General features: G+C 39.4%; 1 protein-coding gene across 4 annotated transcripts in view; it reads right to left on the reverse strand.

Moving 5' to 3' along the window:
- Mme (membrane metalloendopeptidase) overlaps positions 1-20,371 on the reverse strand; it is an 87,740-nt gene that overhangs the window by 47,849 nt on the left and 19,520 nt on the right. For all 4 annotated transcript variants that reach the window (XM_052180417.1, XM_052180419.1, XM_052180418.1 and 1 more), the window contains exons 4-8: positions 7,286-7,447; positions 6,280-6,360; positions 6,078-6,173; positions 5,858-5,976; positions 4,387-4,452 (exon numbers count right to left, since the gene is read on the reverse strand). In XM_052180417.1, coding sequence (XP_052036377.1) covers positions 4,387-4,452; positions 5,858-5,976; positions 6,078-6,173; positions 6,280-6,360; positions 7,286-7,447 — 524 coding nt within the window. The remainder of the gene's footprint in view (positions 1-4,386; positions 4,453-5,857; positions 5,977-6,077; positions 6,174-6,279; positions 6,361-7,285; positions 7,448-20,371) is intronic.

The following is a 20,371-nucleotide window of genomic DNA, read 5'->3' on the forward strand; positions in this document are numbered from 1 at the left end:
AAAGGGCTCAGAAACTTTCCACAAACAACATACAGCTGCTGACACAGAGATTTGCTTTCTACAGATGTATTGTGCATGTAGAATTGCACACCTCTTCCTTGGAACCAGAGATTAGACATAGCTGAACCTTAAAACAATTCTATGATAGGAACACAGAATCTGAGGAGGTCCACCTTGACTCATGGGTGGGACTGAGGTTGTTGGGTTATCAAAATGAACCTGAAAGTTTATACAAGATTTTCAACGTTTTACTGTATATGCTGGGAACCAGATTTTTCACAAACTGCTTCCAATCTCTAAAAATTCTTTTTTCAAATTTACAACGTTGAAAATAAAATGGCCCTTATGTTTTGTTCAATGTACATACCTGGACTGGGTAAACCCTCTGGAGTTATTCTCTTTCTTGGAATCCAGAAAGAAGAAAATGAGGTCAACAGTTCTCCTTGTACCATATGTATGTCAGTGCCAGTACAAAGAGAAACTACATAGGCCATATGTAATAGCTGAGAAGTTTAAAGTACACATTTCAGCTATATCAAATGGGCTATCTTGCTAGTTATCTTAAATCTACTTGCCCTCATTGGAATCCACCATCCTCTTTCACATAAATGACCAAACAACCTCCTCTGAGTTCTATAATACAGTACAGTCTACACACTATAGCAGAGCAATCTTCTAGAACGCCCACTGGAATGGAATCTAAATTGCTCATCTGCTCACCCGCTCATTATCACATCGCCATTTTATTGGTATCATTTATTGGTTCCTCAATCTACACTTTGTCTCTTCACTATTTCACCTTTTTCTCTTGTCTCTTCTATTCCTTGAGTTCAATGGCAGCACAAAAGCTGTTGTCTCTGATTTCCCACCACCCAGAAGAGTGGTCACACTGACATGAATTCAATGAATATTTATTTTAAATTAAAATATTGAAGTTATATTGAAGCATATTAAGAAGGTTTTACTCACTTCCACTTGATCAGAATATCTCTAGACCATGGCAGATTTTATTAGTTTGCACTTTGGGTAAGCAAGCAAACAAGCAAAATCCCCTCTATGCTTAATGTCAGTTTGTTTGAGATTGCTCATCTTTATGACTACAAATCTCAGCTTGTGCTCTTTCCTGAAATTTAGTGAATTGGGGAAGGGGGCTCTATGCTTTTCTCTGATTTAGACACTCAGGCCTTGGGTCATCTCTTTCTGACTTTGATCTACTTTGGCTCTGTTTCAATCACTTTATCCTTAATCCTAACATACTTCTATATTTGATAAGCCTACCAGTTTTTAGAAGAGTTCTAAATTAATTTATAGCTCTCACCTTCCTCTCTGTAACCATGCCTTCCATCATTTGAATTCATATATCTTAATTTCCAACTTTTGTCCCCTCAGACTCAACTTATCACTGAGTTTTCCCATTTTATTTTAATTAATTATTTAATAAATACTTGGTTCAACCAAGTATTTTGTTGATGGATAAACAAACAAACAAACAAACAAACAAAGTAAGATAATCATGATGACTTTTCTTGATGAGTCGTATGTGAGGACTGATTGTCCAGAGCCCTGCCATTGGTATATACAGAGCAGGTATGGGAACTAGTGCCCTATCCTATTCTGCCTTGTCAGACAAACATTAGTACATAACACAAGAATATTTATAATTATAGCTAAATATTTACAAACTTATTGACAAAGGATGCCAAGGTAATTAGCCTTGAGTAAGTAAAAAGTTAGAGAAAAAGAAGCCTTGAAATGAATTTTAATTTATCCCCAGAAAATACCACAGCAGCTTTTCTTGCGGGGGAGACGTTTGTTTTGAAGAAAATAAAGATTATTTCTCTTTATGAAAAAAGGACTTTTCATGTGAAATGGTTGGTTGACATTCCAAGAATGGGAAAGATTATCTTTTATGGGTAACATTACCCTTGACACTGTTTTCTCAGAATAAATATTTACATTTTTGGTTTGCATCTCATTACTTCTGCCTTTTAGAGAACAGTGTATCATTAACTGATCTCCTCAAATAATCAGAGTATCCATGGAATCTACTGCTAAAAGAGAGTTCTATCCCAAGAGACTCCTCACTAAACTCATTTTACGATGTTGTCCTTAACAGTAGACATGGTGCACATGGGCTCCATTCTGAATTCATCTACAGACAATTTCTTGAGACTCAACATGTACCCTCGTTATCAAACAACTAATGAAGAAAGCAGTCATACCTTTCATGGTTGAACTGACCTCATGGTACACAGAAATGGTAAATATAAGCTACCATGACCAGTTATAAGAGCAATTAAGTAATTTTGGAAAGATTATATATATATGGATGTGCTCTTGCATAGAAAATACTAAAGGTGTCATCAAAAATAGTGTTGGAACTGAACAGAGTGAAATGAAACCAATACACAAAATCAGTAGCATTTAGACAAACAAAAAATGAACTACCTGGTTTAGAAATGAACAAAACAATCCCATTTATAATAGAATAAAAAACAGGAGAAAAGTCAGCTGACATTTTCTAACCTCCTTTATATTCAATGGCAACAACATGACAGCCTGGGCCATACAGTAAACACTTTCTTAAAAAAATATCAAAACCTATTAATTAAAACAGCAGAGGAAATGGTCCATCACTTTTCTTTTTCACTAGTTCCCTTTGACCTTATACACAAGTACTATACCACAAGCCAATTCTGACCTGGTGGACGAATGTGAATTCTGGAAAAGGCTCAGACTAGGACAAGACTTAAAGACAGTTGAGACTTCAGGAAGTCCCATGTGTCTTATCTCACTTGGACTGCCTACTTTGAGCCTGGAAAGGGAGGCAGAAATATATGGTCTCTTGCCTCCATACTATAAATGAGTGTCTTTGTTATTGTGGCTTAGCCAAAACCCAGTCCAATACAAACTTTCATGCCTACAGAGACAAGAAAGCCAATGTAAATCAATGAATCCTCTGGGATCTAGAGTCTAGATAATGGCTACAAAGACCTGAAAAATTATGTTCTATCTCCACGGAGTGACATAGCTCTGGCTATGGCTGCACAGACATTTGTAAATGCAAACTTCAGTTTCTAATCCTACAGATCTAGCAAGAAATGTGTGTGACCAAGTGAAGGGCCCAATTTGAAATTTCAAATAATAATAGAAAAAACACAACAACAACCTTGCAGCTTAAGTAAAATTGCAACTATACTAGATGCAAACTCCAAACGGCCAGTTTGTCATGTTTGACATTGTGACTAACATGGAAAAAAATTCACAAAATATACTCTCTTCTTAATAAAAATCTTATCAAAGGGAAAAGGAAAGAAATGTCACCTTGACCACTAGGTATAGTTTGAGATAAAAAATGTTAAAGTAATAAATGCTATCTAAGGATGGAGGGGGAAATGACAGTTTATAAGAGTAAAATTGTAAATATGAAAAGCTCTTGAGCTGAAAATTAAGATATGATTGGACATTCCTCCCTCACTTTTAACTCTGCAACAGGAAGCAGCTGGACATTTCTTAAAGGCAACAGCTGCAGGCCACACAGCCACTAGATCACTCAGATATCCTATATCCATTTAATTATCTGTACTATTAATTGTGGCCTTTAGTATTATAATTTAGGTAGTTTTCTTAATTTTTGCATTGTGTATCTACTCCAACAGATAGCTTGTTTCATGTTATTTGAACATAACATGAGTGCAAGATCCAACCACTTTTTAGCTAATAATTTCATCTAGGAGATGATTCCAGTCATACTATCAAAATGTTACTCTTTAGGGTCATAAATTTCTTCTGTTTTAAAAGAATTATGAGAATCACATCTTTAGGACAAACACCTTAGCTCTAATATCTAATCACACTCAACTGTTCATTTATGTCTGGAGGAGCTCCTTCTGTCAGTGACAAGAACACAGTCACATCAGCCTAAGGCAAGAACGCTGGGGAGATAATGAAATGTTATCCGGGTCAACAGCAGCTATGCATGATGTGTTTCCATGCCTTGCGTGCTTTGGGACGGAAGCTGATGTTCCTGTCGTCATAGTTGTCTGAAAGCAGATTCCCGAAGTGCCCGAGGAGTGGGTGTCACTGGACCTGTTCATCCCTAGTCTTTACCGATAGTGCTTTACTGATAGTAACGTTGACTTTAAAAAATAGATCATATGACTTAAAACTAAGAATCAAAATTCACATGAGGAATTGCAAGCTCTCATTTGATTTCTATTAGTCAAGTCACAATGTTCTTAGTATCAAACCATGCTTGGTTTTGGTCTTTCCCCAGCAAAGATTGTAAAGAGTTTTAAATTTAGCTCTAGACCTTGTTATTATTAAAGATTGGTACAGATGACTCTGTAGCTGTGTCTGATTCTTTTCTGCCCCACTTTTACCTACCTCTTTGTATATTCCAGTACACTCATAGTAGTCTCTGGAAGGGAGGCCAAGTCGAGGCTGGTCAAACTATTAAAAAAAAAATACAATAAGAAAAATAAATTATTCAGCAAGTATAAAACATTTGGATAAAATAGAGTAGGCCTGCTCTTTGTGCTGTTTGTAAGGCCAACAAATAAAAATGAAGTAAATAACTAAAAAACGTTTCTACAGCACTTGTGATTGATAAGTACATGGGTAGTTAAATAAACTTTGGGATTTCATTGTGGATATGTGAATAAAACCAAAGAAAACTTGAATTAAATGTAAACTGGGAATGATTTTTAATCCAGAACAGAAGATACAAGGAGGATCCTGGCCCAGTGAACTAGCAAATTACACATTTACAGAACTTCGCAGTTTCTAGATATTCTAATATGGTCCCTTTAAGGCCATGTTTGCTTTCCCCACCCTTAACTGGGGTATACACTTACTGGTAGAAGTAGGCTGCATTCTTCCAAGTTTATTTGGGTCTGTGGGGGTGGAGGCATAGAAAGACCACTACAGTCACCCTGCAACCTATTGGTCAGTGTAAATCTTACCACAAACTTTGAGATTGTCTACCAAAGATGCATGGAGAAGACTCCTTCTAAGATGTGTGTGTTCAGAGGGATTTTAGCAGGAGCAGACATTAGCTGGGTATGTGAGAAGAGTCTCTCTGCTGTTCTACGCATGTGCTCCACCTTGGGCACCGACATTAAGTACAAATGGGCATGCTGATTCCCATTAGTACCCATAGTAAGACTTCTTCCTAGTCTGTATGTATTAGAATGGATGCAATGGTTAACCAGGGCACTCATAGATGAAGGTGGGAATATGTGCATTGTGAGGAGTCCAATATAATCCAGAGCAAATACACAGAGAGAGGGAGAGGCAGGAGAGGGGGAGAGGGAGAGGGAGAGAGGGAGAGGGAAAAAGATGGAGAGGGAGAGGGAGAGGGAGAGAAACTTATAGAAAGAGCAACAACAGCAGGACATCTCCACATGAAAGGGCCGTTAAAAGGATGATATTTTATTTATCTTAAGTAAAATTAAAAGCACAGGTAATCTTCAGTGAGAAACAAAACTGAGTTCAAACCCCTTTTGTGTTTTTTATTTTAAATCAATGAGGAATTTTTGGTTTCCGGACCTACATTACTTTATGTAAACCAAAGTATAAAACATACAAAGAAACTGGAGGTTATTTTCTAATAAGAGGATCCTGGGGAACTATCTCAAATAGAGACAACAGCCTAAGGTGAATGTCTAAAACATATAGCTAAGAAAATCCTTTCAACCTAGAATCTTAGGGCTGAGAGCCAGTGCAGGGATTTATTACACTTTAGTTCATAGATTGAAAGAAAGAATTAGCATCACCCAAATATCAATGAAAATAATGTACATGGAAATTCATTATAAGTTAGAGATGGCATTGGCTGCCTGACACACATACTTACATGAATTATATGCTGGGTAGAATTCTTATCATCAGTGCCAACAAAAAAATTAATAAGGACCTTCTTCCCATATTTAGAATTCAGTTGTGCAATGGATTTCTCAGCTGTCCAAGAAGTACCTAAAGGAACAGAAAGTGAAACATAATTCCTCAAGTTGTGACTCATTAGCAATACTATAAAGTGGAAATTATTAATTTAAAAATGAAGGACATTGCCTTACCATATGCTTGATCCCAGTTTTCTGATGCTACTGGCCACCCATATATATCTGGTAACAGTGTGAGTAGAGGTTGCCCGCCTCTGCTATCAATAGCAGCTTTTTGAGACAATGAAAATAAATTCAAAGTGAGGATATGCATATTGTATTCATATTTTGTTACCATTTTATATATATATATATATTACAAACAAAGAACACTTACACTCATTTATACATGATCTGTACAAGGTTTTTGCTTTCTGCACTGCTACTATGTCTTCAGTTTTGGGTTCTTGAAGGACATCTGAAATCAAGCATTTAGTAATGTGCATCAACATAATGGTTGATTTTTAGCTGCCATCAACATTTCAACATAGGTCTAATTAAAAATAAATGATTCTTTCCCTCTCTGAAATCTTGAGGAAAATCCAAACAACATTCCTTGGACAGAAATGGGGTTTACTCCTCTAGCTAAGTTTTCTGTAAGACTTTTTGAGTGGACTATTTGTGTGTGTGTGTGTGTGTGTGTGTGTGTGTGTGTGTGTGTGTGTAGGTGTGCACAAGTACATGTGTGTATGCATATCCTTTTCTCAGCCATAGGTACTAGTTACTTGGTTTTCAAGGTCAGATTAAAAAAATCAAATAGTAGGAAGGAATTTGGGACTTAGTGTGGATAATCTTCTTGATGATTAGAAGATAATTATCTTCGAAGAATGTGCTATGGATGATCCAAATGAAATGTTTTCCCTGTGTAGGCTTTAAAACATGGAAAAATTCCATTTTTCCTACAGACAACTTTTTAAGGAGAAGAGAACTAGGGATAGATAGAGATGAGCCCAAATATTCTCCACTTTTATGGAAGACAAGATTTGGTGAAATTATTAGAAACTTTTTAACCCAGCACAGGGCTGAGTAGGGGCATCATCAGACATGGTTTGGTAGCAACCATTAAGCATTACTCATCTATAACATGGCATGGACACACTGTCACTAGGGTTGAAGAGCGTTAGGTCTGGTGTACATAAAATTAAAGCAGGAATGTTAAGATAGGCCAACCCAACCAGTTTGTCTACTACCATCAGAGTAACTCAATGGAGGTCTCGAGATCCTGGAAGAAATTCTCAACTCTAATCTTTTGCAAAATTTCTTATAATGGACAGCAGCCACACCTTTTCAAAAATGAATGTAAGAGGAAAGATTTTTGATTCACAGGCACAGTCAACACTAACCTTTCAAAATGACTTCTAGCTCATCTCTTAAAATGTCAAAATTACTGTATCGGGAACTGGTCTCGGGAATGACGTTGCGTTTCAACCAGCCTCCACAAGCATATTTGAAGAAGTCTGTACATGGCTCAGCAGAGGCATCCATGTTCTGGATCAGTCGAGCAGCTGCAAGACCAGAGAAAGGACCAAAAGCAATGAAAGATGTATTGCTTAAGTAGGCTGCAAAGGGAAAGAGAGGTTCCTTCTTTGTGTCAGTGGGACAGATGCTCTTTCCTTGCATTTATATAATAGTCTATTCTGATAACATCACAACTATATCAGTCAGTAGTCCCTGTCCCCTTTACTATTATAGTGGTTTCATTTTAGTTCTTAGTGGCTTGAGTCCTCCATCCTAAGTCCTCTCTTAATGTGTCTTCCTGCACCTGGTTCCCAATAAGTGAATTTCTTGCTACTTACTATTTCAAGGAAAAAAAACATTTGTAGGCCTACTTCCTTGTGACCATCTTGGTGTAGAGTTAACATAATGTCATTTTGTAACTTTTAGGGTTTCAGGGTGTTGTGACTTTCAAAATATCCCTGAAACTCCAAAGGATGCAAGTCCGACTGCTAAGGATATTTATTAGCTCAGTAAGGATTTAAGGCCAGTTAGTAGTCTTCCTATTTTATTTACAGTTCTCCAAATGCTTATTACATTTTTATGTATTTATGTGTGTGTATATACACAGGTACACATAAACATCATAGGACAACATTTTGGAGTTGGTACTCTCCTTGTGGTCCATGTGTGTCTGGATCAAATTCAAGTGGCCAAGTTTGGGGGCTGGAGCCTTTACCCACTGAGCTATCTCTGGAGTCTTACAAAGTTTTGCAATTAAAATTTATGGCTGATTTGCATTTGTTTATGTAGCATCTGTTATAATATTGTTTGTGAGCTTGTGAGAATTATTGAAGTTGACTTTAATGTCTTAGAAAACTGTGGTGAAAGCACAGCGTATTTACAGTGTGTAAGGCACATACTTTTAGATGCTATAACTGGTAAACTATGCAGTTTTACATTCTAAAGACTAGAGTCAGTCACAAGGCTCATTTACACCACACTTGGAGGAGAGCACATGATCTCCTCCCCTACATTCCTTCATGCTTCCTTTCCCTAGTAAGTTGACCTGGTTTGTGGTGTAAACAAAGGAGCAATTGAGAATTCATCTATATCAGCAGAGTATATGTACTCAAGTGAGCTTCTGAAAGTACTTCACTTTGTGAACCAATTGATTACTTAAGTAGTTAATTAAACAATCCAAGAGCTGTGTGGATTTTTTTGATCTTGGTATGGTAAGTTAGTTGTGCAGCTGAGCTTCAATCCGCTAAATCTATCCCAGTTTTGGATGTTTGCTTGCTGAATACCTCACAAATAATTCTTAAACCTCTTTGGAATTAAGCCCAAATCAGCTATCTACCCACCTCCATGGATGCTCTATATGCTCTATATGATAATTAGCAGACTCTTGGGATTGAGTTCTCGGGTAAAGCTGTATTTCTTCCATCCGTTTGCGAACTATAATTTCTTAGCCTGTTTACTGATACTTCTTTTCCACGCTTGTGTCTACCCAGTTTCCATCTTCATTTCCTGCTGATTCATTCCTTCCCCTTGCTCTCTCTTATACACACTGCTCGGTTTTCAGATTACATCCCCAACAGGCCCTTTTGCACTGTCAAAACTTAACATACTCAAACATTCCTCAAAACATTACTCGAAAATGTCAGTGGCTTGTCATTTCTCTGGTTAAATGACAAACTCTTTAGCTTGGTCTCGAAGCCATCCTCTTCCCATTACCCTATTTAAATTTTTATTCCCCCTTGTTCCCCCCAAGACAAGCCTACTCAGTGTATCAGAACACTTTCATGTTTCCTAGCAGTGAGCCTTGCTTCTGGCTTTCTCATCCCACATTTAGGATTCTCCCTGTTTCTTTTCAGTTTCTAGGACTCAAGGCTTGGAACCCGTTGCACTGCTTCCCTAAACTAAAGTTTTGTGACTTCCACCTATAAGGAAAGTGCTTCTCTCTAAACTCCTGAGCTTACTGTCTCACTCTGGGTTTGGTGTTCAGGTGAAGCTTCTCTGTGTTTTTCACTGTGGACACGTACTCTTTCTGCCCAGCCATTTTACTGATGTCATTAATCTTTTTCTATGTCCATCAACTAATTCTTTTTAATGGAGTGCAAGTGTTTACTAAATCTGAGTCCTCTTCTCCCACAAGTCATCTCAGTTCCTGTTTAACTGCCTCCATATCCATTCTATCTGTTCCGTTTCAACTCTTATTCTATGACAGGCCATGTTTTTTCCCCAAGCCTTGGCCCTAGCCCCATTCACTGTAGTCCACCCAGTGATCTGATAGCAGATTAATGCTCTCAAAACCTTTCAGCTTGGTGTTTTCCAGTCAAGGTTTCAATGCAACTTTTTGCATTCATTAAAAAACAAAAACAAAAAAAATACAATAACAAAACCTCACATGGATTCCATAGCGTAATTTAACCTGGTACAGCTCAGGAGGCCTTATTTCCTCACACGGGTCACCTGGCCAAATCAAATCAGTTTCTGCTGTGAAGCAGCTCAGTCACATACTTCTGGAACTCTGGCCTGGTTGTTCCCGCCCTGTCTGCTGTTACCATGTCTTTTGCATTATTTTCACCCTTTGAAATTCCAGGCATTTTAAAAACCCAATTCAAATCTTCCAACTTGACAAAATACATCCCCACAATTGCCATGGCATCTTATATTGGAACAAATTCTATTTCTCCCATGAAGGTAGAATTCTCATGGAGTCAAAACATCACTCACTCAAGACTCATCAGGAAGAATTCTAGTCTTTACACCGCAGAGCAAGGTAAGAAAACCTTAAAATGGTAGAGAAGAAAAATATTTTTTTGTGCTTTGAAGAAAATAAAGATATGATTTCAAGAGAAAGTGAATCAACACCCCATATGAGAAGATTGTCAGGTAGGTGGAAAATCCCAGAAATGTGGATTCTGAACACACTAACTAAAGATCTTCTAGAACTAAACTCAGCACAAGTTTTGGAGCTTTTTTGGCTTTCAGAACCAAAAGCAGTTGTTGTACAAGCCACTGACATTTGGGGAAGAGCCCACTCCTCTCCCAGGGAAGTGGGTGGCTTATGTGAATGCCATAGGACGGTGCAGACTACTGAGAAGTCTTAAAGAAGTAATAGGCTTGCACAACGGACAAGTGGGAGTAGGAGGCACAGCTTATTGCTTACTTAGATTACCACATATTCCACCAAACACTTGGAATAAAAATGATGATGTTAGTTGAAATTCTGTTCTCCTGAGACCAAAAGACTCGGTCCTTGAGTGCATGTGAACTTCACACACATCCCCATTAAGGGAAATTGATTAAAACTGACTCTCAGGCTAGTGTTTTGTTTTGTTTTCTAATCCTAGTGTCTGCACTAGCCCAAACAAACAGCTTTCAGAGACAAGCAGAGAGCTCAGAATAGGCAACAATGCTAGCTCCTTCCAGTGCTACTTGGGAAATCCCATTGACCAGGGCTCTCTCTGAGTATCAGTGCTTCCAATCACTTCAAAGAAAGTTCTGTTCTGTGGAATATTCGGGGGCCATAGGCCAAGGCAAGTCACAGGCTAGCACTTTTAAGCTAAGTCTTTGATGAACCTCCCTTTAATCTCTTAACATAGGCTGGTTCTCATTTTGCACTTTCTCCTCTGGACCTGCTCTGTCCTGACTTATCTTTGAAGTCAGCAGTAGCTATGTGGGTAGAAGGACCATAGGAAGCATGCACAACTGTCAAACTGGGTGCAATTGTCTCTGTGTTTTTTTAGACTGTGTTTTGAATTGCTGGGTGTCCACAAACAGCCACACCTCTGTTCTTCAGATGGTTCATTAAGCATCAGTTTCTGACTTCTGAATAAACAAATGTGTTTTAAAGTCAAGCAAAATTGTTTACTTCGATAAATAGGCATAAAAAGTCAATGTATTGATACAGAGTGTAGTACAGGTGGTATAAAGTGGGGCAAAAATGCTACAATGTAAAAAGACCCATGTAAAAGCCCAGAGGATAGAGGCCATGAGACTTGTTATAGTTATATCTACGGGGAGGGGGTGTGGGTGTGTTTAATTTTGTATTATTTGCTTATCTTTATTTCCCAATTTGTATTAGATGAATATGCATTCGTTACCCTTGCAATAACGAAAAAGTTAATTTTTAAAATAGTCACATAAAGAAAAGCAAAGTAATCTTCCATTAATAATGAGCTTATTTCTTATAAGTGACAATTCTGAGTGTTCTGGGCTGATAAATGACACACGATTTTTTTCTCGTAACTAATCTTCTTGTAACATTCTCCCAACTTATTTGACTCAGGGAATTTAAAAACAAGCTCAGCTAACATCTAGGAAGTCATTAATTACTGTATTCATTACCGAAGGTTCTTATGTGGCTTGGAGATGGAATATAAGCTAGGGAAACATTTTGGTCTTTAAGCCAGAGACTTGCTTTGAATTTGAAAGTTCAGTTGCTATTTAGTTGTAAATGATTAAGTAATTTTCATAACACTAGCAGCTAGTAGATGTTAGAGAGGAGGTGAGAGAGAAAGCAAAAGGGAGAGGAAGAGGGAGGAGAGAGGGGGAGGGAGAGAGAGGGGGAGAGAGAGAGGGAGGGAGGGAGAGAGGGGGAGGGAGTGAGAGATAGAGAGGGAGGGAGGGAGAGAAGAGGGAGGGAGACAAGAGGGAGGGAGAGAGGGAGGGAGGGAGGGAGAGAGGGGGAGGGAGTGAGAGAGGGGGAGGGAGTGAGAGAAGAAGGAGAGAGAGAGAGGGAGGGAGGGAGAGAGGGTGGAGGGAGAGAGATAGAGAGAGAGAGAGAGAGAGAGAGAGAGAGAGAGAGAGAGGGAGAGAGGGGGAGGGAGTGAGAGATAGGGAGGGAGGGAGGGAGGGAGGGAGGGAGAGAAGAGGGAGGGAGAGAGAAAGGGAGGGAGGGAGGAAGAGAGGGTGGAGGGAGAGAGATAGAGAGAGAGGGGGGAGGGAGGGAGGGAAAGAAGGGGGAGAGAGAGAGAGAGAGAGAGAGAGAGAGAGAGAGAGAGAGGAGAGAGAAGAGAGAGGCAGAGAGAGGGATTGAATGGAGGCTTTCCACGGCCCAGAATCTTGGGGCACTCGACAAGCAGAGCCTCTCATCAGCTTCTCTTCTACTGCATGCCAACTATGTTTGCTCTGTCTTCTTCTCTTTTCCATGTCATGCTCCAGTCACAGATTTATGAGAGAAAAATAGGGCAAAGTGTCAGGCCTAGTGCATCCATTTAGTGTACGTGGCCACACGGAACAAGCAGGAACTGGATGAGGGCTAAGGGAACCCACGGGAACTGAGATCTTTCTCCCCAATATGTAAAGCACACTGGATTGAGGAGACCCAATCTCAGCAAAAAGTTGGGTGAGCAGTGCTTTCCAACCCTCACTAAAAACCATGTAAACATACAGATCTGTAGGATCAATTACGTCAGTTTTGTGAGTGATTCCAGAACTTTTACAGCGTCTTTACTGGTTCTAATATGCAGCAGATAAAACGACAGAGAAACAGAGGCCAGAGGATGGAATATCAGAGAATAGAGATGTCCAGTGTTTTCTAGATCAGCAGTGTTTCCTCTGCAAGTGGTAACTTCTGCTTCCTGTGAGGTCCTAGGAATCTCACCTGTGTCTCACACCCAAGACCTCCCCCCTAGGCTTCACATCCTTCACTGATGGAAGCCTCCCCTCTCCTGCCCATACCCCATCTATGAGCCAGTTTCCTCTGTAGGGAAGGTAGGAAAAGTAGGAAGGTGCTTTTTTTCCCTGTCTTCCATCATCTCCCCCATTCTGTGTCTCAAGCATGGCTTCTTGTATCTCCGTGCCTCACACAGCAGCCTGGTTTTGCACTTTATGCAGCACAAGTTGTGCTGTGTTGAGAATCTCCTCTCTTTACTAACAGCTGAGAGACACTTTTGTCATACTTGGACATCCAGAAGAAACTTGGGTATAACATTCTACCTGTCTTTCAGACATGGTTGTATATGGCGGAGTTTCTGTTAAAGGACAGAATGCTAGGGACTCTGCCACATGTATCTTGAGAAGAGAAAGTACTGGCGATGTAGCTCAATTTCTAAGCACTTGTCAGACGAGATACTGTAACTCCAATGAAAGGTGGGGGCAGTCTTTTGTCTATATTTGAATGCCATGACACATGGTCTTTCCTTTGCTATCTGTTCTCTGCTTTCCAAGAATATTAATACTATGCTAATTAAAAACAGGATTTAGGACACTAGAAATCACAAATACTTTAATGTGAACATTTCCTAGATGACAGTTTTCTGGTCCTGAATGTATACCTTAATTTTAAAAGCAACCCCCACATTTGTTGCACGCTCCTGGGGCAAGTGTCAGTGAAAAAAAAGGAAGCCAATAATCAGGATGATTGTAGTAGCAGCAAATGAATACAGCACACAGCACGGCAGTCCTTCCTCATAGGATTCATTTTTTAAACTCGATTCCGACCTAGTGGCTCATCGATCCTTCCCCAAAAGAATGGAGAATAAATCCTTGGTAATTTCAAAGCAAATATGGGTGATTCTTGTTATTGATGGGGGTTCTGGTGCATAAAAACCAATAGTGAATTTGTGTAAAATGAATCATAGGCCTTAGAGAACATAGTCAGGTGAACCGAACCTATGCTTGATTTGTGTTTCTATGTATAGACCTCACTGAGTTTATACCCTTCACCCCTGACATGGCACTAAAGGCCTGTACAGAGACCCTTGGTTCTGGTCTGCTCACTTGACTCAGTGAGTATGGGTATGAGAAGACATGGAAAATCCTTCTGTTTTCCAAACATCTAGGAGTATCGGTGATGAAGCCTGAGTTATTGATTTAGAGGTTAAAAGTAAGTTTTAGTGACAAGGCAGCTTATTAAACACAGGGCTCACAAATAGGAAAGATATATAGATTTTGGTGGAAGCATTTATGAAAATGCAGGAAATGAGCAACACAAACAACATCTAGTATACCCAACATTTACTTTTCAATTATTATGCCATTTAAACACCTTTATGTCTTTATGAACTAGATCAGGTATCTGTTTATAACACATACACTGAATAGACATCTCTCTTTAGTCTGTGGCAAATTTTCTCCACTGACTGTGCTTGTTCTGCCCTGAAGAGGGGTTTAGGGAACTGCACAGAAGATAAAAAAGGTGCTCGGCTTGTTCTTTCCAGACTGCTCTAAGCCTTCTGATACCTGGTCCCAAGCAACATTTTGACTTTAGTATCTTAAAATAACTGAATTCTCTAAAAGTAGCAAAGGAGGTCAAAGAAAAGTTAAGACAGCCAACAGTAGATGATTCCTGCACAAACTTTAAGGCATTCATTTATGACTATACCTTTCCCTCCCCCCACCAATAAGGGCTTTATTAACAGACCATAAAGATTGATATTACTTATGAAGCAACTTATGCTGAGTAAAAGAAATCTCCTTTGACAACAGTCTGAAGGTAATGGAGACTCCATTTCTACCCTGCATCAACACCTTTGCCCTCAGTCACTGTAAAGATGGAGCTGTAACATTTAGAAGGAACACAGGGAGCACAGGGAACTGGAAAGTGATCACCTTTCGAAGGCGGCAGTCTGCAAACTAGAATCCAGAGGACCATCCCTGGAAAGAAAATGACCCTAATGCTAATAAGAATCAAACACACTCTCATTCTTTCACAATCTACTTCTAATTAGTAATGAAGAAAATCCCTGCCTCCAAATTGCTCTTGTGCTGCTTTGGCTGAAGAAAAACTGGATGTGGAGGTACTGAATTAATCTACACACTGGTATATCTCTAAGTTCAAATACTTCTGTGAGCCACTCTTAATGCTCCAGCCCATGCAATCTAATGCTAAGACTTAACAATTATTTAATTGGTCAGCAGGGAGAAAAGTCATCCCTGGGGCTGAGATGCCTGTAGCTCAGATGCCTATAGCACGTATCCAGCATGCCCAAAGCCCTAGTCTAAATCCCCAGCAACAGTTAAAGCTACTGTGGTGGCCCATGTCTGCAATCTCAGAATACATAGGCAAACCATTGAGGACTAGAAGGTCAAGTTCACCGACAGATGCACAGCAAGTTCAAGAATAGGGTGGGATACAGAAGACTGTGAGAAAGAAAAACTGAGCACAGCCACACAGCTATTCGAACTCTGAGGGAGATCTGTGGAAAGCATTTGTGCGCAGCAGACATACCTTGTACATCTGTGCTCTCAAGAAAGAGATTTATTTTTGGTGCCCTGCCTTGAAGAATAATTAGTCAATAACTGTACTTCATATACAGATGCTCCCTGACTTACAATAGGAGTGGATCCTGATAAACTCATCCCACATGGAAAATATAATTTAGTAATAAACACATTTAATACACCCAAGCATCGTAGCCTAGTCAGAACCATTATCACTTGGCTGCCAGGGCACTTGTGACTGCTGGCCAGGCTATCACTAACCTGAGAAAAGATCAATATTCAAAGTATGATTTCTAAAGAAGGCTTCTTCCTTTTACATCACTATAAAGGAAAAAGAAAGAAGTATACATAAAACAGTCGTAAGTTGGAACTACTTTTCAGATGCTGGCTAATTCACACCTAGTGCATAGGCTGTATATTAGTTGCCCTTCATTGCTGTGACCAAAATACCTGACAGACATTACTAAAGAGACAGGCTTTGTTTTGACTGAGTTTCAAGAGACTGAGTCTAGTATGGTAGGGACGGCATGGCAGAAGAGTTCATTTGGTAGTACAGTGGAGCAGAAGCCAAGAGAAAAGAGGGCCACTCTGGCTTTCTTCTTTTTTTACCTTTTATCTGGGAACCTAGGCCATGTGAAAAGGCAGTCCACATTCTAGGCAGGTCTTCCCCTCGAGTTACTCCTCATTGGAAACACCTTCCAACATATACCCAGAGCTGTGCCTCGACTTCTAAACTCGTAATTCTAAACCCAGTGAAATCAATAATGAAGACTAATTGTATCAATATGGACTTGAATACCTATAACATGCCCTCATGCATGCACACACACACACACACACACAGGCGCAAGCTAATACATCATGAACCTAGAATCTACACAGCATCATTTTGATTTTTACAGTAAATATAGTTTGTTGTCATTTTGATGTATAACAAACATTCTGGATAAGTTATTTGCCTTTCCAATCACACCACTCATGAATTGGAAAATGAATCAGACTCACTTATGATCCACAGTCTGTATTTGAGTAGCTAACATAACTCTAATTTAAAAGAAATCTATGCACAGAGGGGTTATATCCCCAATGCTACGAAGGTGAACTGAGATGGACTGTCAGTCCAATTTGAAGCTAATGCTTTCCATATGTTATTGTTCAGCTCTAAGTCCAGATAATGCTAGTGTGTGTGTGTGTGTGTGTGTGCGCGCGCGCGCAAGAGCTTCATAGAGAATTATAGAGGAAGAAAATCCAAGCTATGTTACTTAGCTGGACAATCAGATGAGTTTATTTTCTCCTAATATATGAATAGTTAGATGTAGCTGTTTTTTTTTTTTTTCACCTCATTTGGCCCTGAATTTCAGTACCTTTAATTCTAATGGTCCTGCAATGATAATCTGTTTTTGGTTGTCTCCAAAATAAATGAAAATCCTCAGGGTTATCTCATAGTCCATGAATGGCTTACAGCCAAGAGAGGGCCAACAGTAATTTTTCTCTAGGGATTTCTTAAAAATTCCGAACCAAAATACATGCTGAAAATAAAGAAAAGCAGTGTAATGGTGTTACAGTTAAACTTGAAGTGCCATGAGTCTAAATATAGTTTTGCTTTTCCAGGTGTAATTTGCATTTTGAATCCTAAAAGACTTCTGGCAAAAAGCTGTTAGGGATAATACTGTCATTTAAATGATATATCCCTTAAACTATGTTACCAAGTTTGCTTATAATGATAATGAATAACAATGTTCCTTTTTCAACACTAATGCTGTGAAAGGTCATGAAAAGTCTTCACTGTTCCCTTGGTAACACCTGGGGTGGATCCCAAGCTCCTAGACCCACCCATGTACCTCCTGTTTAAAAAGGTGATTTTGAGTCATGTGTTGGTCAAAGATGACCTACAGACTTCCGTGATATGTAATTACCAATGGGAGCTCAAAGCAGCCTGTTTTGCGTCAGTTTTTGCTAGGGAGTGGTACAAAGAGAGGTCAGGCCAGGTCATGATGCTTCTGGAATGCTGTCAAAAGGTAAAATGGTTCTTCCCTAGTGAGTGCTATTAAACTGCATATCTATTAATAAACCAAGAACTGAGCTGACAAAAGACTGTTTAACTCCATACATTTCTATTTTAACTAAGTAAATAGTCATTTTCTATTAGAGAAGACCTAGAGGATTATGCTAAATTATTTGTCTTCTCCAAAGGAAAGGTTTCTCCTCAGGAATAGTGGACATACTCTGAAACTTTTCACTTCATTTTATTTCACCAAAATTTTTGTGTACCACCACTGACCCAATATTATTTGTCACCGAGTAAACCTTGGTGCGAACACAGATGTAATCCCAAAGCTCAGAGAACTGCAGGCTTTCATCTTAAACAAGACCATTTTCTTTATATTGCAAGAGAAGGGAACTGTAATACACTGTCATGCAGCTACGAAGGGTCTTTCGGTAAGGCTTGGGACTCATTTTCAATTCTCTAACTAACAAAGGGATCAAGTGACAAGAAAATCCCTACTTTATATGTCACCTAAGGTTAGTTGTTTGCAAGGTGCTCCTGGACACAAGATAGATGTTTATGTATATCAATGAGGAATTTGAATTGGCATTTTATGAATAAGGCAGACAGAGGAGGAGGACTGCGGTTGTTGAAAGCAGCCATGCTCAGCTAGCCAAGGGGATCACAAATGAGAACTCAGGGGCTTAGATAAAAGAGAGCAGAAACAACATTGAGAATCATGGGGGCAGAGCAAGCTGGCACTGAGAGGAGAAACCTAGGCTGGTTGAGACTTTGGTCCCAGAAAACTGGCAATTCTTCTCCATGTAAATGGTTAGGTGAAAACTCTTCCTACAGCAGAAAAGTCAAGGGTACAGAAACATGCATGACTACTGAAACTGTTTCCTCATTGGGCCAAGTCTAGCTTAGGAGGAAGAGTTAGCAAGGCGAATGAAATGACAGGGAGGAGAGATAAGTACTAGCAAAGGAAATCAGGCAGAAAGTTGCAAGTCACACGGGTTTGTGCGGAACTAAGAAACCTGATTTTCAGTCAGGACCAAAGGAGATGGAAAATACTTCTTGCCTGTTTCACTATGCGTATCCCATGCCCTGACAAATCACCTAGCATAGGCAAATGTCTGGGGACTTCAGGATGAGGAACTGGGGAGCAAGTGCACATATTCCACCAAGTTCTAATAACACTGTGCCATGTACCTTGTTAGTTGCTGAAAACAGGATGATAAATAAAGTCAAAATTATGAAACTTATATTTTAGTAAGGCACAAACCACATATTGTTCAACTGCTACTTCTGGGTGAGATACGTAGTGTACTCTGGTATTGAAGAAGGCCTCTTCCTGGTATAGCATTCACAGTATCTGAGAAATTACTCAGAATGTATCTTGAAGTGACCCAAAGAGTATTAAAACATTGATAACTGTACAAACACTCAGAATAAAGATTTGAATCCCACCACCCTGTACAATAAAAACTAGTTCATAACAGATACTCCAAAAAAGATCCTTTGTTCTCAGTTAACTTATCTCCATCTGTTGTTTATAAACCAAAACCCACACATAAATAAAAGATGCCAAATAGAAAATGACTTTTATGTGCTCATTTAGTTAAATAGGCACTATCTGAAAATTTTGAACTTTTTTACATAATTAGGTTTTTGTTTATTAAATAAGGCAAACTAGATTCCTTTTTTTTCCCCAGACTTTAAAATTTATAGATGTAGCAGCATCTAGTGATGGACTAGTAAGACCCTTGGCTTTCTCTGCTGGATTGCAGAGAAACTGATCCTTCCGGTGAAGGAACACTTCTCTATATTAAATGTTTGTCATTTATGTAAATGGGTCTCGGGGAGATTGCGTCAGAGCAGTCCAGTGAGACAGAATGCTGGTTTAGACAGACTGTAAGTGGCCAAGCCTGGAAGAATCTCCCTACTAAGAGCAGCAGGAAGAAGCAGATCCCGGAGTGGGCCCAGGGCAGCCGAAAGGAAGCGGCAGCCAGCCACAGGTGCGGTGCGGAGCCTGCAGCTCCTCAGCCTCTGGGTAAAGGTTATGAGGTGAGGAGTCCAGCTAGATTCAGTCTCTCGGGACTGACGAACAGCAGGAACTCACTGGCTAGAACTGGGGAATGAGCCAGGAGTAAAGAAAGACCTCAAGGGACTAGACTAGAACCCAAGGATGGGAGCAGAGGTCAAAGGCAGATCAGGCACAAGGCAGACTGGATGTGGAGACACTGAGTCACTGACCTTGCACCTAGTGAGTTCCAGGCTGGAATGAGACTGAGATTGTCCTTGAGCCCGACGCGGAGTATGGCCACAACGTCAGGGTTCCACATCTCTCCACTTGTTTTCAGTGACTTTGTGTTCCTAACCTTAGTCGGAGTGTAGTATACGGAGTTTCACAACAGCTGCTTTTTAATGGGTACGTTTATTATTCTGGCTTTCAAGTTTAGCTTGTGTTATTTCTTCTCAACATACAGTCAGAGACTTGCTCCAAAATGTGATGTACAGTTTTCAGAAATCCACAGCTGTGTTCACAACTATGTGTATAGTACATGATTAGAGTTAAGGAAATATAATGAAAATACATTTTTAAGTCATACATATTGTTGCTATTTTGATTCTTGGCTTTCAGTTAAGATAATTTTTTAATTCCTCCATACATGTGTTTTTGGAATAATGAGCTCATTTCACTTCAGAATACCAAAGGTAGAAAAAGCATCTAAATTTCATCTGATTAAATTCATTATACCAGAAAATTAAGCCAAAGAATTTAACATATCTTGGGGGAAATATTTGTAAGTAATGATTTGATCACTAGTCT

Source organism: Apodemus sylvaticus, chromosome 4 (assembly GCF_947179515.1).
Source record: "Apodemus sylvaticus chromosome 4, mApoSyl1.1, whole genome shotgun sequence".
Lineage (NCBI taxonomy): Eukaryota > Metazoa > Chordata > Mammalia > Rodentia > Muridae > Apodemus > Apodemus sylvaticus.